General features: G+C 45.7%; 2 protein-coding genes across 2 annotated transcripts; one reads left to right on the forward strand and one right to left on the reverse strand.

Annotated features, from left to right (window-relative positions):
• The first annotated feature begins 264 nt into the window (after positions 1-264).
• Positions 265-10,983, forward strand: MASP2 (MBL associated serine protease 2). Its single transcript, XM_054175687.1, is given in 11 exon segments — positions 265-340; positions 641-860; positions 2,351-2,528; positions 2,770-3,029; positions 4,016-4,067; positions 7,484-7,520; positions 8,654-8,864; positions 9,216-9,234; positions 10,581-10,787; positions 10,790-10,847; positions 10,980-10,983. Coding segments are annotated over 11 exon segments (1,251 nt in total). The 5' UTR covers positions 265-335.
• An 858-nt stretch (positions 10,984-11,841) lies between these two features.
• Positions 11,842-18,294, reverse strand: TARDBP (TAR DNA binding protein). Its single transcript, XM_054175708.1, has 6 exons — positions 18,184-18,294; positions 17,510-17,762; positions 16,618-16,781; positions 15,698-15,838; positions 15,070-15,240; positions 11,842-14,692 (listed from the first exon to the last, which is right to left on the reverse strand). The coding sequence occupies exons 2-6, from the start codon at positions 17,745-17,747 to the stop codon at positions 14,162-14,164; spliced, it is 1,245 nt and encodes a 414-aa protein (XP_054031683.1). The 5' UTR covers positions 17,748-17,762; positions 18,184-18,294; the 3' UTR covers positions 11,842-14,161.
• Positions 18,295-24,480: the final 6,186 nt, after the last annotated feature.

Below are 24,480 nucleotides of genomic sequence, written 5' to 3' on the forward strand. Positions count from 1 at the left end.
CACTGCCTGTCTTCCTGCAGAGCTGCAATACTCCACACCATGGATCCCTCCAAGAGCCTGCAGCATTCCTCATCCATCCTCCATCTCTGTCTGCCTTTCCCTGCCATCCACTGAGGCCTCATGTGCTGAATACAAGCCTGGGTTTGAGTCATTGTTGTTCCCAGAACTCAGCAGGCTGAAGGGGGTGGAAGGGAGATAAACATCAGAGTTCAACATCCAGACAAACACAGCAGAGCGCACACAATAAATACATCCACCCCCAAATGCAAATACATCAGAAGAGATTCCTTCTCCAGGGCTCTGAGCAGAGCAGGCTCAGGCAAGAGAGCAACACCATGAGGTGAGTGTCATTGCAGGGACCTCCCCGGCTGCTCCTGCCACTTGTCTTTATGCAGGCCTTAGAAGGCATCAGTGTGATTATTATCTTGTTTAGCTGTTACAACAGGATGATTCCACTGATAGCTGCTGGTTTCTTCCATTGTCAAGTGAGAAGGGTGTTGGGCAGGAGGCTTTCAGCTAGCACTGAAATATCTGGTTTGGTATCAAGACAGGCAACTGGTGACTTTTGGGATACGTGACTTTTGGGGTGTGATCAGAGTTGATGCTCACTCCTCAGTTAATCTCTGTTCCTTTGACACAGGCTGTTTGTCTTGCTAGCTGTGCTCCACAGTGGAGTGAGCAGTAGCATTGTGCTGCAGAAGATGTATGGGAGAATCACATCCCCCAACTTCCCGAATGTCTACCCAAATCACAAGGAGAGAATCTGGAATATTACTGTCCCCAAGGGATATTCTGTCCGTATCTACTTCACCCATTTCAACCTGGAGCTGTCCTACCTGTGTGAATATGATTATGTGAAGGTATGTGCAGGGCAGGTTGATGTGTAGCAGGGTAAGTCGTTAAAAACTGAGTGTAAGTGATACTGGACACAGGCAGGACCAACACAACTGGTTTAAGAACTGGATTCTAGTCTGCTAATGAAGGTCAGTCTCAGCTGATTTCTAAATGATGTGTTTATTGAGGCCCATGGGACCAGAAGTGGAACTGGTTGTCATGTTGGAATATCTGAAACTTGAGTTGTTTGTGCTCAGAAAATTCTGATGTTCCCCTCTCATGAAGCAAAAGGCTTGAATTGTTGCCCAGAACAACATTTGAGCTCCATTTAGCTGAAGTTACAGTGTGTGTGTTTGAAATTAACAAATGGTGCTTTACACAGAGGGTAATGGGAGACTGTAAACGTGTAAGTGATAGGCTAAACAAGATACTGCCAGCTTGTCTAAACCTGCACTTGCAATGCTGTGTTTGCTGGCTAATGAGAGAAACCACCTCAGGAAAGAAAGATCCTGTCTTTGGGCAGTGTTTGGGTGATCTGTGGTGTCCCTGGCAGATCTGTGCTCCCTGTAACAGCCTGTGCTGCAGGCAAGCAGCCCTGTCGCCAACTTGAGGCCGAGTGACTTCTGCGCTTGTTTTGCTGATTGTGTGGAGCTGATACACATTACAGAGGGAGTTGTATACACTTGGGGTATGCAAACTGCTTTGATTTACAGGTGACAGAGAACTGGAGCAGGCTGCTCAGAGAGGTGGTGGAGTTTCCATCTCTGGTGACATTCAAAACCAACCTGGATGTGTTTCTGTGGGACCTTCTCTAGGTGAATCTGCCTTGGCTGGGAGGTTGGACTGGATGATCGATCTCCAGAGGTCCCTTCCAACCCCTGCCATTCAGTGGTTCTGTAAATCCCATCAGCAGTACTTTTGAATCTGATGGAACACAATCAGGCAGCCTTGTTCCCAGGCAAGCAGACCTGATTTCCATGGTTCCGTAAGGAAAATTTCTCCTATTCCCCAAATCCACATGGCTCTTTGTACAATTTCCTTTGGGCAGGACAGAGCACTCCTTTCTGGTAGGTGTGTGAAGAGCTGGAACTGTAAGTGACTCACACAGCAAGTGAGTCCATAGTTCACAGAGACCTTTTGCTGTACATTTGAATTTGTCAGTGTATGAAACCTTTTTGTCCCAGTTGTCTCTGGCTTTACCAGCACCTGACTGTCACTAAGTGTCAAGTTACCAGGAGCATCATGAACAAAGCATGGTGCTGATAACCCAGTCTGGCATGACAGCTTTATGTGGGCTTCTGAAAGGAAAAAGGGAGAAAAAATTATTGGCTTAAATCTCAGAAAACAGGGGAAAACTTGTCTGGACTGACCTGCAGAAGTGCCTTTTGAGAGCATCTGAGCCTCTTTTTTCACACCATTAAACAGATCCTTTCCAAGCCTTTGGAAATGGCTTGCAGCAGGCTGGGAAGAGCAAAGCTCTGTGCTCATCTGGTGGATTTGTCTGCCCATTTTGCAGCTGAGCTCTGGTGGGAGGACGTTGGCTAGGCTGTGTGGAAAGGATAGTACAGACACTGAGGAGGCTCCAGGCAACAAGATATACGTCTCTGCTGACAACAACCTCATGGTTGTGTTCCGGTCTGATTACTCCAATGAGAAACCATTCACAGGCTTTGAGGCCTTTTATGCTGCTGAAGGTAAGACACCAGCCCCTCTTGGAGGTGGCAGAGGCACAGCTGCAGTGGGGTTGGTGTTTCCCTGTATTCTCACAGATTGCCTGCTGGTGGGAGGTGGGAGAAGGCCATGGTACAGAGGCAGATAGAAAACAACAGAGCAACCAAAGGCAAACAAGCCAGCCTTACAGGACAGAGTGGCTCAAACTAAGACAAAGTGTTGTTGAAGGATGTTGGTTGCCTAATTCTGTGCTTCACCCATTAGATACTGATGAGTGCAAGCAGCTGTTTGATGGGGAGCCCCTCTGCAATCATCACTGTCACAACTACGTGGGGGGCTACTACTGCAGCTGTCGGATTGGTTACACACTGCATGAAAACCAGAGGACGTGCATAGGTAAGCTCTTGCTAGATCAGGAGATATTTCCATACCTACAACACCCACTGAAATCCAGTCCTGACACAACTGTTGAGAAGAAAGCTGGGGATTTTGTTGTTGTTTTCAGTATTCTCACACACCTGAAGGTATCGTTAAGGCTGTGAGCAGAGGCCCTGTTTTACAGAGTGTCTGTGGGCTGCTGTTGGGGACAGCAATGTTGTGTCACAGTAAAAAGGTGCACTGGCAGTTGGGTTTGGTTGCTCTTAGGTGGCGTCCACCTGTGTTCAGCTTTAGACAGACTGCAGGGAGAGACACAGAAGTTATCATACATTGCCCACTGCAGACACTGCCAGTCTGAGTGTATCTTGCTCCCAGAGTACTGAGATGTGGCATATTCTGGACATGAGCTAGTAGATGAGTGGAAAAAGCTAACTGAGTTGTGAAGGTCTCTGTGGATCGCCTTCTTGAGATGAGGGCAGAAGCTGCCCCTCTGATTTTTGGGTTCCTGTCTGAGCAGGCTGATATTGACAGGCTCTTTTCTCTCCTTTATTTTCCAGCATGAGATAATTAAACTTCTCCTCGCTTAGGCAGAGATGGAGACAGATGTGCTGGGAAGAGCTCGTTTGCCCTCCCTCCTGACCTGCCTGTTGCAGTCTGCCCAAGTGCTGCAGGCTTCTCTTGCTTGGTGACTTCTGTACCTTGGTTCCTTGCCTTTCAGACCTGTCTCCTGCAGACAATAAAGAGGCTGTTCCTTGTTGAAAGCTGCTGGCAGCCTCTGGGGCATTCATTTTCTTGTATTTTCCATGTGTCACTAGGGAAAAAAGAAGGTAGATAAGGCAGGAGCTGATAAGAGAGAAAGCATTGTGAAAGTCCCCTGAGCATCACAGCTACCTGAAGATGCTTGACCTTCTTGTCCAGCTCTTGTTGCTTGACCTTCCATAGTTCTTAAAATGCAACAAGAACAGAACCACACATTTGTTCCCTAATGTTCCTTTCAGCTATGCTCTTGTCTGCACCCAGTCTTGCAGATTGAAGCTGTTTCTGTTGAAAGCCCACTCACTCTTTGCAAGGGTTTGAATTACTTACTTTCCACATTTTGTGACTCTGGCCATATCTCCTACTGGGAACCCAGCTTTATGGCCAAAATGTCTTCTGGTCAGCAAAGCCTCAGTTCCAGGAGTTTGGTAAGGTAATACAAATGTCACCAAGGCATCTTGGGTGTCTTCATACAGGGGAGGGCAGCAGTGACTTCCCCATAACAGATGCAAGACAAATAATGCTCTTCTGCAGTGCAGTTGGTTGGTACTGTCCCAGTCCCTTACAGTGCCTCTCACTGCTCTACGTTAATATCCATTTGCTGTCCCTTCAGACTCTACCCTCCTTGGGCAGGCACCATCTTCCTGAAGCATGTTGGAGAAGTGCTGTGCTCCATACTTGTCGGTGGCTAGAGCTCCCCAGCTCTGGAGGAAACGTGATAGTTCTTGCAGGAGTAACAAGTCATTGCTGAGCAGCTGAGTTGAAGTGCTGAAGATAAACCAAGTCTTTGTGTACAAAGCTTGAGACATTAGTCCATCAGCATTTCCTTATTTCTGCAGTTTAGCAGAAGTGCTTATAATGATAATTTATGAGGCTCAGTTTCTCCAACCCCATCTCCATCTTGGAGTAAATGGGGAAGGAGCTCTTTTCCCAGTGAGCGTAGGAGGAGATGGAGAGTGTTTTAGTTGAGACATTTGACTCATTTCAGGTTACTGCATTTCCAGACTTCTGTGTTACCTTGGGCCAGACACTTGATACCAGCACTCCTCTGCAAAAAGAGAGGTACCATCCCTGTCTGGACTTGCTGGGAAGAGCTTAGCAAATGTGGTAGAGGGTAGATGCTGCAGGGAACTGACCTGGAGGCAGAGTGGCTGTACCAGCAGTTACCAGGGCTTACTTCTGCTGTATTTAATCGTGTTGAGAAGCTCTTTCATGGTCACAGTGAATTGTGATCAAAGCAGTTTGGAATTTTGTCATGGCTTGATGATACAATTTATGACCCATCTTTCATTGGAGACCTAATGAGCCACTGTCAATGGACTTGCAGGGTTTGAGGGGCTCATTTTTCAGAGTTCAAGCCTCTGGCAAACAGCTCACTGTGATTCTAATAAAAATATGGCCTAAGCATAATTGAGCACTCTCTGGACAGCTCTAAAGCTTGGGCTGAGAAGTCAAGGGACAGCATTTCTGCTGGCAGATGTTTAAAAAATTATTTGATCCTTTTTGTGCTGGCTAGTTTATGACTTTCTTGCTTGCAGACTTATGGAAAAAAATACTGCCCTGACAAGGGGAAGTCCCAGTGGCCACATCCAGGAGATACTAGGAGAAAAGTAAGGTCCAGGCTAAGCTTTTTCATCTTCAAGCTACAAATTCTGTTGGAGTAGCAGAGTATCTCCTGTTGGGTCAGCTACTTCTGCCTACTCCTGAGAGCACAACTCAGAAGAGTTTATTGATAATGACTCATATTTTTCCAAACTATTAGGGAAATCTCACATCAAAATTAGGGAAGTGAGTTTGGAGGAGACATAATGAAGCATAACGAGCTGTTAGTCTCCATCTCTCTCCTTTAGCCCTTCAAAACAGGGGGAGGGACAGTTGTCTGAATTAGTGGGGTGTTAATGGAGCAGTGTTGTTTGGTCTGTAAGGGGACAGGGGGATCTCAGCTCTGTGCAGAGGTCTGCTGCTGGGTTTAGCTACCTGAGCACAGAGCAACCACTGCCCAGAAAAGCCTCTGAACATCGGAGCAGCTCGGAAGTCTGGAATTGCATTGCTCGGATGGATCTGGGCTAAGGATCGCTGAGCCCACCCTCCTGTCTGGTACTGGCCAGCATCTTATGCTTCAGTGGAAGGTACAGGTCAGTAGGTGATTAATTGAATGTAGGCTCCTGGGCAGGAGTCTGATCCTGTGCTGTCTGTGCTGCTTAGATTAAGATGAACTTCAGGCAAAAGTTTGCCTTAAATTTTGTTTGACAGCACATTGCACAGATTAATTATATGCTATTTCTTGATCTGGCTTTGTATGAGATTTGTGGGATTTGGCCTTTGATCTCATCATGTGTCCCTTTGCCCTTTTACCACTAGAGAAAGTAAACAGTTTTCAGAAACTCTAGTGTTTGGTTATATGCAGTGTTGTTCTGTCTCTGTGTGTATGTCACCACACAGTGCTCTTTCCTCCACTGCTTCTCTCTTACATGTTTTTATGGGCCAGATGATCCTTGGGGTCCCTTCCAACCTGGGATTCTGTTTTTATGCTGAGCTGTAGCCTAGTATTCCTTTAAACATACTTGAAGGAAAGAAGATGAGATGATCATTACATTAAATAGACCAAGGTGTTACTGTCTTCTAGCTGTGAGGCTCTTAGGGAGAATTTAAGCTCACCAGCTTGAATATCCCTTCTTTACACAGTAGATCCCATGCCTGGGAGAAATCAGTTTGTAGGTAATAGGGAACGATTCTGATGCAGCACTAGCAGGAAAGTTTGAGATCCTAACTTCGTGATGATTTCAGTAGGGAGTTAGGGGTGTAAAGATAGTGCTCATCATACTGTGGCTTGTATGCTTAGGGTAAGACTTCCCACTGAGTCTTTTTCACACCCAAGGATTTCATGTTTTCCTATCTCTTCCTACAGTTGCCTCCAGACTACTCCTGTAGGGGCTGTAAAGCTGGAACAGATAAAAGCAGCATGAGGAAATTTCAGTTTTTGAGGAGCTGATCATTTTACACTTACATGGCAGTGAGCAGTATACTGCTAGAGCTGCATATCAAGTGGGGTTTGGTGTTGGGGATTTCTTAACCTGGGCTTGCAGCAGGTGGAAGGAAGTGTTACAGTGGGACCTTAAAGCCTGGGGATTCTGTCACTGGCAGGGTTTTAATCAGTTCAGGAGAGCATGGTAGAGAACCTGCTTTATTCTTACATAGCCATCAAATGGTTCTGTAGTTTGAGGCACAATCAGTGGAATTACAGAATCGTGCATTTAGTTGGAAAGAATGAGGTAATAACAATTCAGGGGAAAAAACCCAACCAAACACTTGCTGATAATCCTCTGCAAGTACAGCATGAAAGGAAAAGATTTAATTTGCATTGTAGCTCAGCTGGTATCTGCTGGTGCAAAGCTGTGTGTTGTTAGGCTGCATTCAGAGGCAGCCAGAACCTCCAGGTGAATTAGCCAAGTTTTTTCTGCTTCTCGGGACCAGGAGAGGCATTTCAAACAAGCTTGAAAACCAGGGAGGCTCTCCTTTGCCACAGAATAGGCATTTCTAGGTAGTTCTTAACTGGTTTACTCTGTTAGGTACCTGTTTGAAAACCTAGGACAACAGAGTAGAGCACACAGAGGTGCTCAGTCACTGTGGTGATGGATAGGTTTGTGTCAGGTAAAAGCAGCTGCTCCTAACTTCCTGGGAAGATGGACAGGGAAAGGTTGTTCTGAAATTATAGCTTGTGCTGAAAGAAACACTTGGTACCCAAGTGCATTGTTCCTTCTGTTGTGCTATGGTAGCTGTGCTAAGAGCCACACGGACATAAAACAGGGATAATCCTTTCACTCATTCCTGCCTCCCTTTCCAGGTAAATGCTTGTATCCCAATGCCTCCTACAGCAGCAAGTAGGGCTGCTGGGTAGGTGCAGGGTGAAAGATTCATTCTTTGAAGTAAAAGGAGCTTAGAATCTTGGCTAATGAAATCCATGGTTAGTTAAAGGACAATAACATTCATTTTCTCATTCACAACTTGGTCGCCTTCCATTTAAATGGCAACCTTAAACTGTAAAGTCTGTTTGAGGTGATAATCTGTAATTAGGGACTGGATAATGGCATTTTTGTTGGTGGAGGTTAGCATGGTGCATTTAAGGATACAATTCAAAGTCAAACGATTTCCCTCTTATAATTAATTCAGTGCAAAAACATGCGTGTGTTATCAGGCAGTCCAGCATTCCTCGTCAATTAAAGGATTGCTCATACAGCCTTTGCAGAGTACCATAAAGCCTTTGTTCCCAGCTGATCAAAGCACCACTTTACAGTGATCAGATGCTGTCAACAAGCAGAGATCCTCAGGGCACTTGTGGCTGTTCCTTCTTGCTTCTCTTCAACAGGGAGCATTTGTGCCTCCAATTGTGCCGGCGAGAGGCACAGCTGGTTTTGCTCAGAGAATATGATTACATTCTAAATGTCTGGCAACAAAAGCATTAAAAAGAAAGAGCTGCATTGAGAGGCTTCTGGAATTGAGGAGCTGATAGTTATCCTGCACCACTCTACACACTCTGGTGCAGTAGACAAGGTGCAAATTTGACATCTTGGAATGTTTCTGGTGAGCTTCCAGCTATCATACTCATTTCTGACCTCCATCCCTGGGACTGTCTTAAGTGGTGCTTTCCTGGTGTCCTTCCTGCATCACTTCCAGGGCAGGAGTTCACCAGACACATGGAACTGAACTGGGTGATCTTATTTTAGGGAACAATTTTCCCAGCCTGCCAAGAGTTAGAAGGTCCATGTTTAGCCAGACATGCTGGACTAGTGCTGGTAGTGGAGCCTGGCTCTGGGTAGGTCACTGCACACTTTTGATGTGGGAGCATCACAGAAAGTCCAGCACACTTTTTCCTTTTATTCTCAGCAGTTGTAGCTCCATCTGAGTGAAAAAGGGCAGAGAGAGAGCCCAGAAGGGGATGGGTTTTCCCCCAAGAGCTTCTAGGAGTAACGAGTTCGATCAGAAGGGGAATATTCTGCTTCTGATGCTCTGCGGGTTTGCTGTGTCCCAGTCCTGAAGCACCACCCCATGGTCACATCGCAGCAGTGCAAGCGCGGTACCTTCTGGGTGACCATGGCTCTCCTGGGGCATGTGAGGGGGTGAGCCGCGGCACTGTCAGCCTTGCTGGGCTTCGTTGCTCAGCAGTCAGACATGTGGGGTGCAGTCCTCATTACCAGTTTCTCTTGCTCACACATTGTATTTTTGAGGTATATTCAGTACACTGATTTTTGTCAGCAATTGGTCTTTCTTTGTGTCCTCCCAAAAGAGTTCTGTTTCTGTGTCTGCATGCCTGTGATGATGCTCTCTGAATGCTGCTGCGTGGAGATTTTCTTGTAATTACGTTGGAAGAAAAGAGTGATTTGACAAAAGATTTCACAGGATCAGTATAGCAAGGACTTTTAATGTTCTCTCATTTGTTACTACATCTCTCCAGGGAAGTTCAGACTGGAATACTCGGTCATTCCTGATGAATGCTGCATTTCAGATGCATTTCTTGGTGACATCCTGCTTCCCAGCAGAGAGCTTAGCAAGACCCTCTAGCCCCTGTGTGTTTGCAGGAGGATTTTGAAGTCACAGGTAGGTGGTTGTGTTTCAGTAAGACACAGGCTTACCTCAGCAGCCAGTTTGTAGTCTGGCTGATTTGATAGCTGCACACATTTACTGTTTATGTAGAAACCAGCCCTTGCTGGACCCTGGTCAGGCTGTTAGTGATGCAGACTGGCCATAGGCGGTGCAGGACACAGCTGCTCTGAAGCAGGGCACATAGGTAGACCTCAGGTGGAGCTTTAGAAGTTTCAGATAGAAAAAAGCCAGGCTCGATCCCCTAAAGCTGGTTTCTAACTACACCCTCTGCAGTGAAGCACCAATGCCAGGCTATGGGAGCTGCTGGGCTGGACTCTGCCCTTGTTTGCCTCAGGAATTTAACACCAGGTGTCACAGTCTGGCTTGCCTTGGTTGTCTTCAGCTCCTTTCAGCTGGTGAGGCAGACCCAGGTCAGTGCAGAATGTTCCTATCAGAGCCAGCCAGCCCGCCACTTCACGTCTCACTGATGTTCTGGACAGCAGGTGCTGCAGTTGCTGTGTAACAGGAACAGTAACAAGACTGTTAGATAGGAGATGTGATAATCGTGCAGTGTGCCCTGCATTCCTGGGGTTATTCACACTGACCCAACAGTGCTGTTACTGCTCTAAATTTGTCAGCCTGAGGCTCCCTGTCGCTGCTAACACTACAAATTAGTGCCAGAAACTCTGCTCCATTGAAGAGAAAAAAAGTTGACCCTTTAGTTCATACCAGCTCTTTTGGAGAATGCAGCTTGAGCAATAGCCAAACTGCTGTTGCTTTTCAAGTGCTTCTGCTGTGGAAATTGAAGCATGCTCCAGAAGTGTTTGTGAGGTAGGGAAAGCCACCGAGTGCCCCCACTGCAGAGGATGGGGTTGTGGATGTTGTTGTTTCAGTGCTTGAATTGCTGCTGCTCTGTAAAATTACTCAAGATCCAAGACTTGAGTTTTGAGAGGAACATTACACAATGTGAAAGCATAATTGTTCCTTTTATCTCTTAGATTAGAATATCCATAGATTCCAATTACCTTAATTTACATTTAGAACAAATACACTTATTTCTCAGTGCCCCAAACATCTCTCTTGATTACAGAACTTTTCCAGAGGATGGATGCAATACCAACTAATGAAAATTGTTCTCTAAATCAAATATTCATTTGCGAGCAATTCCACCATTCCAGAACAATCCGGGAATTACATTTAGCATCATTAACTTAATTTACTCCATACAAGCATAATAATTCAGTGCCCAAATCTTACAATGTTTAACAGTTATTGCTGCCTCCATTGTTTTGCAGTTTGTGGAGCTGTGGAGCCTGTCTGCAGAGGAAGAACATCCCTGTGATGGTCAACTGCAGAATGAGGTAGTTTACTTTTGTGTGACAGTGGGGTTCTAACAGCTGCTTATGGTGTAGCTGATCAAAGAAATGCCTCAGCTGTGAGGAATAAAGTGAGGATTTTGATCAAGCCCTGAAAGCCCAGGCAGAAAGATTTTTTTATTCCCAAAGGTTATAAAAATTATCTTGCCAACTTTGACAGCAGTATTGCATTGGTTAGACTGGCACATCAAGTGTCAGTACCATCACTCCCATTTGTTTACCAGGAATGAGAGATCTATTTCAAACAAATTGGTGGGGTGGCTCTGGCAGGGTGGGGAAGAAGTGTCCCAGCAGCTGTTACAGACCTGGAGGTGTACAAAATTGCCACCTGCCTGAAGGCAGCACCATTCTTTTCTTAGTAAAATACATTTTGTTTTCTTCTAGCTAGAGCAGTGGATTCCTGTCAGATAGGAGCTGATGAATGAACACACCCAGTGAAAAGCAGGCAGAGCATCAAGATACCTCCCAGCACTCCCTGGCATATGTTGGTATGTGGAGCATCCCAGCAGCACCATGCTGGATTAGGGGCATTTTTGTTCAATACTGTGCACTGCAGTTACCTCTATGACTTTTCTGAACATGAACTCTCAAAAGTCAGGAGAAGCAATGTTATAAATCCCTACTCTGTTGCCTTAGTTACATAAGCTTCCTCTTTCTTGCATCTTGCATCTCTCACTTTATAGGATTTCACTTTCTAAAGGAACTGAAAATGAAGTATCTTTAAAACAAGACTCCAACACTTCAGTATATTTTTAACAGTAGTTTATTTACTTATTTATAAACACGGTGGTATGCAAAGCAGTTAGAAAATACTACTGAAACTTGAAAATTACTCTCCAATTGCTAGGGATTTTGTTTTGAGGGTGAAATAAGGGTCAAATAATTAGCAAAGACTACTCAGTGCTGCCAACCAGCCTGTTAAAACCTAAACCTGAACAATTGAAACAAAATTAAAGCCATGCTAATTACAAAAACTTACCATGAGGCTTCTTGCAGGGGGTCACAGTTAGTCTTTGGAGGTCCAAGAATACCATTTTTAAGTGTTACTCAGCAGAAGTAGCTGGTAATAGTGCAAGTGCTAAAATGCAAAATTCACAGATGGTACAGAGTTTGGAGGTTATTCTGACTTTGGTGCAGAAAAGAAAAATCTAAGCAACTTTTTGCAGTGGGATATGAACAACAAAAATGTGGGATTACTTCTCAGCCTGAGGATTTAGAACCTCTCAAGATGTACATTGAGAGCCAATTTGTTAATGAAAACTCACAGCAGCGCAGTTTTATCTGCTGTTGGGATGGTCTCCCTGCTCACAAACACCTCAGTGTAACGTGCAGTAAGTGAAGCTAACACTTGTGAAGTTTAATGGGCTAAAACTGGGAAATATCCAAATATCACAACTTTAGCACCTCATAGTATGGTGTATAAAAAACATACATCGTGCTTTGGTGGGTTTTGAGCTCAAACAGATTACACAATTCCTCAAGCTCCTACTGCCAGTGGAAATAAATCTTCCACGAGTTTCTGCAGGAACATCCTGCTTTGTTAAAAGCTGCCTGTTAGCTGACACTTCAGCACCTCCAATACACTTAGGTTTTCCAGATTAAGACTTCAACCAGAGTCTCTGTACACTGACTAATGCTTTATTCAGCTGAAAAGTCTTTCCTGGGACTAGCTTTAGCATGAGTTTATAGCTTCTCCTGGGCTGACAAGTGTTGCAGAACCCTGCTTCCCGTGGGTGGACTGGCCTAAAAACAGATTAAAAGCACACATCCCCAGAGGGGAGGCTGTGGGCAGCAACAGATCTTGATACTGTTTGTGTCCCCCAACCCGCTTCTGGATGAGGAACTTGACTCCCACAAGAATAAGTAACGTTCCTCAGTGCAGATGCAATTTGGAGGGAGCTGCTTACCATTCTAGGTGTGGGAACTGGATTTTAGGTAAATGGGAGTCACTGAACACTGCAAAAACACAGTGGGGTAAAGGTGGGGGGGTCACGTGCTGAGCGGTGGCTCCGTTTGACTTGTCACCTTTTAGAGCATGCTTATCTGAAACAAACCAGTTACTGCAAAAAGCTTTACAGAAGTTCCTCTCAAAAGGGTAAAAATTAATTAACTGCTATGAATTCTTTGCATTCAGGGCTGCAAAACAAAGACACATATTACTTAAACCAGTTTTATTTAAGAATTTCCTACAGTGACAAATCTTATAAAAAGCATCCAAACACGAAACTGCAGCAAACAGCATTCTTATGGATATCTTACAGACAGTGGAACTTCCACCCTGAAGAGGCAACACTGAGCTCGCTAGTGATCTCTGCTCCAAGAGCTACTGCAAAGCACACCACAAGCTCAATGTTCTCATCACCAACCCCATCATCTTCAGTTCACATTACCACACTTACAGATCATTAACAGAAAAAAAACACACACCATACAGCATTCACAGCAGTTGACATAAGGGAAAAAAAATACAAAGATTCATTTCACATAACACATTCAACTAATCGGTTAACTAGGTATAAAACCCACTGAAAGTCTTCCACATCTGGATGTCCTTCGAATGCCAGAAACACTCGTACTTGATTTGCTATCATTGCTCTCCACACTCTCGCATCAAAGCCACAGGATTGAGAGACATCTCGCCAAGGAAAATAAAACCCCAGAACGCACCACCAGGTCTCTGCATGCGCTCTCTCCTTTACCTCGCACATACCAGCCCTCTCATGCCTCGGCACCACCAGCAATCCCACACAAGGTTTCAAAAGTTCAAACAGCCTTCTGGTTCCATCTCACAGCCTTGCGTTCACAGCGTTGATACGACTCCATGAAATAAAGAGTAGCGGATAAAAATGGAACACCCACCGTCTAAGACGCAGCATGTGCGGTGTGATGAAGTATTCTTGGATGAGAAAGCATGTAGACAGAAGTATTCCTAAGGCAGAATATTTACAGCACTGCTTTCAATGAAGTGCTTCTTCCATACACATTTGAAATGAGATGAACTGCGGAGATTAAATGAAGCCTTCATATCGTACTTTAGTATGGAGGGGAGACAGTGTTAAAAAAAAAACACAAACAAAACAAACCAAAACACAAACAGAACAAAAACGACACTATGTTCTCCAGCTGGGGCACTTGGAGAGTCTTATGGTGGGATCAAAGTAAAAACAAGAGGGAGAGAATGCTGTTTCTGACCAATGGTTTCCATTTTGAACATGCAAAGAATTCAGGTAGCCAGGAAACAAAGGATAAAGTATTACAAGAGAAACCTTTCCTATTGACTGTAGTGTTAGTTCACCTAGGGGGCAAACAGCAGTCCACTTCCAAACATTCAGTATCCCAACAAGAAATGTAACAAAACCTATAAAACTCCTTTTATATTTCATTTTTTTTTTTAAATCTTCCTTATTTTTTTTAAAAAAGAAAAATGTCAAAAATACTGCTGACTATAGTGCACACTGAACAAAGGGATTTGGAAACTGTAGTATATATGTAATTTACAGGATACTTACCAGGAGTTAGAAAAATTTCATTTCCCACCATAGACTCAGTATCAGAGCCCACTGCGTCTACATTCCCCAGCCTGACGACTTGGAATCCATGCTGGAGCCAAAGCCTCCGTTAAACCCGCTGCTGGAGCCTGCGTTGGAGGCTGAGCCCCAGCCTATGGCTGCCCCCGAGTTGGAGCCACCATAGGAGTTACTGCCTGAACTAAAGCCCTGGTTCTGCTCCCGCTGCATGTTGCCTTGCGGCTGGTTGTTCCCCGACGGCCCCGACTGGTTCTGCTGACTGGCCAGCATGCCCATCATGCCCCAGCTGCTCTGCAGCGCTGCCTGCGCCGCTGCCATCATGGCAGGGTTGATGCTAAAGGCCCCAAAGTTCATTCCTCCACCCATGTTGCTGCCCTGGTTGTTACCCAGGCCTCCCCCACCTCCTCTGCTGTTGCCAAACCCCCCCTGGTTCCCAAAGCCCCCTGGATTACCACCAAACCTTCCACCTCTCTCTAACTGTCTATTGCTATTGTGCTTAGGTTCAGCATTGGATATATGTACGCTGATTCCTTTAATGATCAAGTCCTCTCCACAAAGAGACTGGGCAACCTATAAGAAATAAGGGATTGATTAAATGTGTGGCAGAGTTGGGTTTTTTAAAATGCTAGCAGTGCAATACAAAAAAATTCCCAATTCTGAGCAGGTCTTTACCTTGCAAAGAAGCACATGCATACACATGATCCAACTGGAAGGGGTTTATCTTGGCATTCACTGCTACACTAACTGCAGTACAGAAACCCATCTACAGAGTGGCATCCGAGAAGCATAACCTTGGACAATCTAATCCAGCAAATCAAGCTAATGCCACTGGAATGCTCAACAGAGTGGAACACCAAGTGTTCCACGTGTAGTCTAGAAATTATGCTTTATCAAACTACTGAAACACAGGCTGTCTAAACAAGAAGTTGAAACATTTGAAGTCATACCTGATCATCTGCAAACGTAACAAAAGCGAAAGCTCGGAAGGGTTTAGGAATGAAGACATCTACCACTTCCCCATACTGGGCAAAGAACTGCCGGAGTTCATCTGCCGTCATGTCCTCAGTGCAGCGCCCAACAAACACCTTCCTGCTGCGCAAGGGCTCGTCGGGACTTTGCTGGAGAGTTAAAGAGATAAAACCACAACTGTCCTTCAGAGCAGTTACATCTTGATCAAAGCCACTTTTCACATGGAAATAAAAAGGACCTTCAGGTTCAGTTTGGGAGTCAAAGATCTTGATCCTCCCCAGGTTCATTATTTCTCCTGCTTTGTTCCCCCCCTTTATTCATGCAGTAGACAAGTTTAGCAGGTACTGCTGGACAGTAAAACACATGATTTTCAGATTTCCATCTGTACTTCATTCCCCCATCTAACCAGCTATTTTCCCAGCACTTCTTCATTTCCTGCTCACCACCTCCTCTCTCTTTTCCTTCCCTGCTTTCACTTGTCCTGCCCATTCACAGATTGAAGTCGCATCCAAAGGGGTCTGTTTATCTGCTAACCTAACACAGCTGCTAAAGGAGTGCCCTTTAAGTGTGTGATAAAAACAAAACTAGTATTAAATACAGACATACCTTAGAATTGGGCAGTTTACAGTCACACCACCTTCCATCTATCATGTGCCGCTGAGACATGACTTTCACCTGGGTTTCATAATCCGTAAACCGAACAAAGCCAAAGCCTTTGGAGTGGCCAGTTTTAATGTCCTTCTTAACCTAAGATGTAAAGAAAGCAGAGTGTCAAGGTGGGTTTGAGTACCCCCACTGTACGCCTACCTTTGCCTACAGAAATTAACTGTGATGGCACAGCCAGATCAGCTGCATAAGCACCGTGACCACCAAAAGGGGCAAGCAGGTGTAGCTGCACACAGCAGGCACACAAGTAATAGAAGATAAAGGAGAAGCCAAGTGTGCCAGGACCCAGGCACAGCCCCTACTGGGAGAATATCACACATGAAGACAGAAGAAAACCAAAGTAGGTTTGTCTTCTGACCTCTGCCACCGAAGAGCCTTTATGCCTGGCTAGGCATCCACAGTAGCCCAGGCCACCAAGTTCCTGGGCATCTACACTAGCCACACAGTTCAAGGTGTCACATACACACAAATGACACAGGATACATTATGGATCAACTGTCTGGTATAAGCAATGACCACACAGACGTAAGTGCTGGCACGAAGCATGCTGTTCATGAATTGAGTGAAGTTCTAGAGTTATCAACCTAGTAAGCACTCCCATCACAGCTATCTCTTAATTCATTAACACACATTCAGTTGCAATAACTAGTAACAGTAATGTAAACTAAGCTGGTCTGCATGAATTAGCACTCCCAAATATCCCTGGCCATCTGCACCTACACAAGCCTGCAGCTACAAAGCTCAGGCAACAAAACACAACCAAGAGACAGCTTCAGATCTTGTTTTTGTTTAAGTGGCTCTGTCAGAAGACTGGTTTGTCCCCAACATCCCTCCTTGCTTGAGCTACAAAAGGATTTTACCTGCACCATCAGAACTTCTCCAAATGTACTGAAATATTCTTTTAAGTCTTGTTCAGTGGTTTTCCAGGGAAGACCCAACACTATTAAATCTGAAGTCTTCTGTACTGCTCGTTTCACTTTGACAGCTGATGATGCATCTGTTTCATCCATTTTTCTCTTGTTATCTGAATATAGAGAAACACATTAGACATCATCCTCACCTCTGGGAACTGCTTCCACTGACTATGAACCACATAGTATAAAATCCAAGACAATGACAAGAAAAAGTAGAGACTACAGAAATACCAGCTGCTGGGAACGCATTGTATTACAAATGCAACTGTGTAAAAAGTATAAGGAGAGAAGAGCAATCTACAGTTAGGTTCTCCTCCAAAATGCAGTTTGACAGACTTAGTTCTGCAGTTTACTTAGTAAAGTATTATCCAGTTACATTCACAGTCCTCTAAGGATATGCAGAAGGCAGAAATTTGTAAGAATATTTAATTAGCAATTTACTTCCTTCCATTTTTAGGGGTTTGGGTTTTTTTTGGGGGGGTGGGTGGGAACACAGGGCGGTTAGACTTCTCTTTTCCTTTTTAATGGCAGCTCTGTCCAAACCATGACTTCAGAAGCATCTGGGAGTACACAGAGATCCTATTACACCAGTCCAAGGATAACCCAGACTTTGTCACTGCAGTGCTGTATGAGTAGAGAGTTACAAATCTTACTGCACATCTGAAAATTCAATGGAATCGAATCTACTCTGTAGAACAGACAAATGAGTCAAATCACTGAGCTTCTGTACAGTAGAGGTTTAAGAGCAATGCTGATGCCATGTTCAATGAGCAGCCTCTCAGACCTCCTGCCTGAAAACGCCAGCTTGTACGAAAAAGTCTAAGGAACACAGACAAACCTTTGGGATAATTAACCACATAGACCAGGTTTCCCCAACCGGCCTCGGGGGCGTGCAGAATGCCTTCCACCAGCCGGACCCCCCTCATGCACTGTGACACTGGGTTCCTGTAGCGCAGCCCACATGCCCCGGGGAACTGGGCCGTCACTGTGGACAGCAGAACGGTGCCGTCGTCCTCTGAGGGGATCTCGATGGGCTCATCGTTCTCGTCCTCTGTCACCCGGATATACTCCGACATCTTTGCTGGAAGTTACTGAAGTACAGAAGAGGAGGAAATGAGGACATGTGCGACTGCTAGTTTCCCTTGACTTGGTTTTCACCTTTCTAGCCTTTAAGTTTCAGCCCATCTCTGTTTAGTACACCGAGATACGTTATTCACTGACATTAAAGCCCCAGGCCCTGCCATAACGACATCACGGACCAACGCCTCGGCCCGTCCCGCAGCGTGCGGAGGGCCTGGCAGCGACGGCTCCCCGAAGCACAGTGGTATTCCCCAAAGCCGCAACGGCCTGTCCCAGCAGGGCCGGGACCGGTGACAGACGGAGGAGAGCTGCCTCGGCTCCACCACGTGCCGGGGCCTGGCCAAGCCCGCCACCGCCGGACGCGGCGCAGCCCCCCGTACCCAGCACCGCTATGGGCCCGGGCCCCAAGCGCAATCGCCACGTCCCGCTCACCGGCCGGGGAAGGGAGCGGTGCCTCTGGGAGACCCTCACCGCCTCGGCCGCGCGCCGGCCTCCTGCCCTCCGCTGGCGCCGCACAAAATGGCGGCCGCTGTCCCCCTCAGAGGCCGAGCCGGGCCGCGGGACGAACCATTCCCAGAGGCAGGGAGGGGGGGTAGCGGAGAGCTTCAGGCTACGCGGAGCACGGTGGGCCCCGGCCGCACGTTGGAAACGCATCGTCCGTGTTCATCGGGAGCGGCAGGCTGTGTGCTCAGGATGTGGCAGCGGCCGGGGAAGGGCCCGCTCCCTGCCCCCCCTTCCCACCCGCGGCGGGGCCGGTGGTGCAGCCCTACCTGCGCCAGGCGCGCGGCGAGCGCGGGAGCTGCTGGGAAGGAGTGGCGGGGCGGCTCTGGTGTGTGGTGTGGAGCTGGAGGCGTCCCCACAGGAGGAGGGGTGGGAGTTCACCCACCCATGACAAGGTGTGGGGGTGGCAGTAGTCCTGGGTTAGCGCTGCCGTAACACTGCCTCGTGGGCTGAGCCGGTTGTTCCCGGTAGATAACGGCAGAGTCCTAAACCGCCCTGCGGCCCGGTCCGGCCCAGAGGAGCCCCCTGCCCAGGCCGGGGGTCGGCAGCGCAGAGGCGCGGGCCGGTGTGAGGGCCCGCTTTCGCTTTCCCGCCAGCGGCCGTCGCTTGAGGTGAGCGCTGGGGTTTGTGAGGGACCCTACGGCTGTACCGGTGGCCCCGCCTGGGAAGCCCAATGCCTCCGGGGCACCCCTAGGGAAACGTCTGAGAAGGGATCTGTGGAGGAGTGTGCGGCAGAGGGGGACTGCCCGATGTGCAAAAAGTCTGTCAGGGCAGCGAACCCTCTCCCATCTCCGCTACCAGCAAGGCAAGAAGGAGCGCACTTGGTTTGTAGTCCAAAAAAGACTTAAACAGTTTCCCCGCACTCATAACAACCCTAAGCACTGAAGCTGTACTCGGGGAGATGAGGGTTCTCCCTCACTGGAGAGAAGTCTGCTATGAGTGATCGTTGAGTGTTCGAGAGCTCCTTCAGTTGGGCAGCAGGAGACACCACATGCACTTTAAAATCCCTTTTGACATGATGACGTTGAGATGCTGAGGAGAGCAGTCTCTGCAGTATCTTGAGCATCAGGCTGAAAGTGCCTGCAATTAAGGTTATCGGTAACACTAGTGCAGGAGGCAAACCTCTTGCCAAAAGAATGAGTGAGTGCAGTTCAGGCATGTTACCACTTGAACAGCACCATTCTTTGCTTGGTAGGATGGGTTGATCCCACATGTCTCCATCTGCAGCCATTCCCTGAGGACCTTGAGAAGAACTAGATTAACCAGGCTGACTAATGCAGACAGTTTCATGGAAGCTCAGTTCTGTATATCACATTTAGTGTCTTGACACCCTCCTTCCCCAGTAACTGGTTCATCACCTAAAACTCAGGTCTTCATTCTTCTGGATGTTTGATGGGGGATTTTTTCATGTCTTCATTCCCTCCCCTGCTCTGACTTTATACTTTTTTTTTTTTTTTTTTTAGGAGTACTAGATGTTAAAAAAAGCTGGTAGCTGTAGCCATGTCCTTTAATACCTACTAAATGTTTGCTGTAACATGGCTTAATCCTCTCTAGACCAAATCTCCCTTTACTTAATGGAGAGACTTACTGGTTAAATCTCATTATACAGCATTACAAAGTTCTGAACTCCAAAGCTATTATGGCTAAGGGACACTTGTGTTCTTGCTGCCACTTTTCTGATTCAAAACCAGACACATTCACATGAGCCCATCTACACACAGACTCCTAAGCTGCAGCCACAGGAAGAGCTGCTAGTGAGGCTACTGTGCTGAGCCTTCTCCACTCATGTACTTACACAATTCTGTGAACAAAAGAACCATGCAGAGAACAACAGTGGCAGGAACACGGTATTCCACCTGGTCTGGTTCATTTTATAAGGTTAACCATCTGCATAACAGTCCAGGTTTCTTTGCAGTGATAATACTATAAAGCTATAAATTAGTAATGGTTGTACAGTTTAAATCAATCACTTCATATCTGGGTAATTGCCATTCCACATCTCCAGGTTATTTTATTCAGATACTTTAATAATAAGCTTATCTGGTCCATCAATCACAGTCACATTAGTTGCAAGTCACACCAGAGACATCTGTAATACAATCAGTTTTCATTACAAGCTGTGTTTGAACAGGAAGCCACACAGGGTTGTCATTAACAGAGCTGTAAAGTCCTGCCTGCCATCATCCCAGGGAGGAGAAGTGCACTGCAGAGCTTTCTTTGACCAGCTCAGCTCTGACTTAACCAGTGTGCTGTACCATGCTATTGTAAGGAAAAGAATCCTTGTACCTTCTTCCCCCCTCCTTTCTCCTCCTTTCTGCCTTTGTGACTCTTGCGCAGTCCGTGTGTGGGCCCTGTTCCCGGTGCCCATCTAGCTTGACCTTCCTTGCACTGCTCGCCTAAAAACGAGTAAAACCACGTCTTTTCAGTAAAGAAAGATGACCCTACTGCTAGGAAAGACTAATCCACTCCCTTGTATTAATGTCCTCTAGTGAGTATTTAAGATTCCCACTTAAGATCTCTTCAGCTGTGAAAGCTGGCTTCCAGCTCCAGTGAAACCCATCCTATCCATGCCTATGTAACTTTAAATTCAGCCTTATTTAATTAGCATTTTTCAGCAGAGTACTGAGAGGACCTGACTAGGCACAGGCTAGCAAGATAAGCTAATGCACCACATAGGCATTCTCTTGAAATTCCTACATTTTCTAGTCATCCACAATACACATCCCAAATCCAGTTCTGGGGTTGCCAAGTCAGCACTGAGGTAGTCAGCATTGTTTGAACACGCTGTGAGGACCAAGCAGTAATTGCAGTGTGTCAACATTACCTACTGCACCATTTTGAGTCAAAGCTATAGTTAAGCAATCAGGCTATTTGAAGAGGTTGTCGTGGCATTCAGCCAGAGTGACCTCTATCTACCAAAGCATCTGGTGGTAATTTCACTAATGAGCAGAGTAAGCATCAGCCCTCAACTAGGTTTCATACAGGTAAAAGCTTAGAGAGAGCAATGAGCTCCATGCAGCTTGCTGGCTGTAAAACAGGCAGGGAAAGAAGGGCAATTATCCACAACAGAGATTTCTGCCCCAAGAGCTTGTTCCTCAGTTTTAGCAGCTGAGAATTAAGCAAGTGTTACTATCCATTTTCTGGAAGAACTGGGATTTTTGCAGCACTTCCCTTCAGTTATTTTGCATTATGATTAAGGTGAAGCAATTAACAGCCTTGCTCTTGAAGTAACTGCCCCAGTGGGCATACAGCTAGTTAATTCACCAATTCCCAGACACTGGCAATTCGGAGTGCCCAGGGGTGCAGACAAAAGCAATACTGTGGTGCTAGCCATCATGGATATTGACTTAAGCGTGCCCACAGGCACAAAACAAAATGCAATACAATAACTGTTTGCTGCTCTAGGTTAAGTGTGCTCATGGGTACAAGCAAACTCAGTGTAACCATCGGCTGTTCACCTTCCCAAAAGCACTGGGGATGAAAAACAACATCAGTGGGCATCTAAATATAAACTCAGGTTAAAAAACCCCACACCAACAGCTTTGGGTACTGCAAAACATGGAGTGCTTGGTCCTGTTTCTGATTACAGAGCAGTGAAGAGCATGAGTGAGTGATAGCTAGTCAGTGTAATCAAAATCTGGCCTGATGCTGCCAAGAGTTAACAAGTCCTGCTTTGCACCCTTACTCAGTGGAAGTCTTTCTTTTTCAACATCAGGTTTCTCCTGCTCTATTCTGAGCATAAGGAGGATGAACAGAGTTTCCCCTCTCTTGGCATGAAACAAATGTTCTCTTCAGAAAACTAAGAAATAGGAATATCTGATTCTCTGTGGTGATTCTCATTCTAAATATATTTAGCAATGAAAAAAATCCCAACAGACCATTATCACCATGTCCCTCAGACTATGCCCTTACATGCTCTGCATCCTATTGATAGTCTTGTCCTTCTCTTTCATACCTAAACACAATCTTCTCTGCCAGGTACACCAAATAAAGCCCACCTTGAATGCAGTTGCCTGAAGGAGCAGGACACCTCTTAGTTTATTTCTACTTGTAACTTAAAGCCATTTGAAGGGTTAATTAAGCAGGTGCAGTATCATAGAAAAGGAGTTGGTGTTCCCTTGAAGGAACAAGATCAGTGGCATTTCTTTCTTCCTAGCTACCCATTCACACACAGTAAAAGTAGTGTTTTGCAGTACTTATTTTCCCCCTTTGAAGGGGCTTTCACAGCTACAGGGTCATTTGCTTCCAGCAATACCTTCCATAAACAGCTTTCCATTCATAAACAAGTTGCCAACATAAAAACTCACTAATACCTAGCAGTTTAGAAACAACTACTACAGAAAAGCTTCCCTTAAACAAACTAAGCAGCTTCCACCCATATAAAGCACCCCAAAAGATCACTTAGTCCATGGTTCTCACAGCAATACTCCACCTAATCCCCTTAGTTGAAACAGCATCCAAAACTTCCTTATAGTGCCTGGAATATTTCAGGCAGTTTCCCCATCACCCTATAATGCCATGATTTCAATTACCTCAGTTTCAGTTTTAATCCACCTGAGATGGTTTAGTGCTGTTCCTTAAAGGGGCAGAGTTTCCATGTTCCTTTTGGTTTATGTCCTTATTCCCTTTACTCTTCCAAAGCTGATTAGAATGGGTGATGTGGTTTTTAATCTCAGCAAACACAACCAAAGTTAGATTTGTTTACAGGCTTGGCTCTTGTAAAGACCTGGGAGCACTTGGTTCCGATCAGTCTGGATCCTTTTAGCCCTAGTACGTGCTTCTATTTCCCTCACTGACACAGGACTTGGAATTTCAACAGTGTTGACAACAGGCCCCCTCTGAGCACCGTGGCTGCTGCTGGCAATTGGGTGCTGACTGCTACCGTTGTTTGGCAGGTGTTCCACCAGGGTTCAAAGCACAGCAGTGGGTAGTATCTGACATCTCCACCCTCTTGTTTGATTGGTACCTGTGGGAACTGTCAAATGTTTGCATCTGGTACACAGAGAATGCAAAACTACATTTTGTTTTGTTTGGCAGAATCACATCAAACCATCTGCAAGTCACCTCCCTTGCCTTTCTGGACCATCCACAGCAAAGCCTGGGAAGAATTCCTGCCTGTGATTCTCAGAGGTATCTAGTTAGTTCCCAGAGCTGAGTTCCTGGTGAAGATGTGCCAGGCATCTTCCAGAAGAATCTATTGCCTCTTACAATGTACTGGAGCTAGGATTCAGAGACTCCCTTTGCTGGGTTGTGTTGTAATCCCAACATAAAAAAGCATGAACTTCTGTGAGCACAAATTGTCATCACCCAAAGGGCAAAAGCCACAGACTGGGAGCCCTGCTAGAGATCCAGCTGGAGGTTGGGGATAGGCTCCCTCAAAGGCACAGGCACCAGAGGCTTGGGTAAGAGGTAGCAGCTATTCCTGTGAGACAAGGAACAGTGTGAAGGACAACTTTGGCAGTGTCTGTTCAAAAGCCATTTTGGCTAGTTTTCCTTCTTTGTTTTTTTTTTTCCTTTCAAGGAGTGGGCAGACAGCCTAGGGTAGTTTTCTTCTGGATTTGAGAGATGAACACTGAAGCTCAAGTAGAAGACAAAGAGTGTTTTAAAAATGGTTAGGTTTTACTGCTTGGTGATATTTTTCCCAAGTACATTTACTGAAGATTTATGTAAAATCTATCTTTTGTCTACTTAAAATATGTCAAATGGATGTACAGGGCAAAATTTAATGCATATGGGTTTTCATTATTTTAAATCATTTGCAATATAAATGATTTACTATAACATCAGACATTTGTTCTTTGGCTGTCCACCATAAATTGAAGCCCACCCAAATTTCCAGTCTTAGCTACATTTCTGCATTCCCTCCCCCAGTATCTCTAATCTCAGTTCTGTGATTCTTCATGTAAATGACTTTCAACAAGGAAAGGAAGAGAACACATAATTTGCCTTAATACAGGTAATTTTGAAAGAGGAGCAAGACCTTTACATGAGAAATAGTTGACAGCTGCAGAGATGGGAGAAGTAATACTCACAGAACAGAAAGTCATTCTTGATGAGAGTGGTGAGAGCTACTGATCAACCAGATGTGACTAAATGGACTTTTTGTGCAGTTGAAACTGCCAGAGGTGATCGACTTCTATCTTTCTCTTCCTGAATTTTTTCATGTCTTCTTAGTGCCCTTACATTTATAATGCAATTAATCCAGCTCTGGCCAGTTAATGTTGTAGG

This window comes from Dryobates pubescens, chromosome 33, assembly GCF_014839835.1.
Source record: "Dryobates pubescens isolate bDryPub1 chromosome 33, bDryPub1.pri, whole genome shotgun sequence".
Classification (NCBI taxonomy): domain Eukaryota; kingdom Metazoa; phylum Chordata; class Aves; order Piciformes; family Picidae; genus Dryobates; species Dryobates pubescens.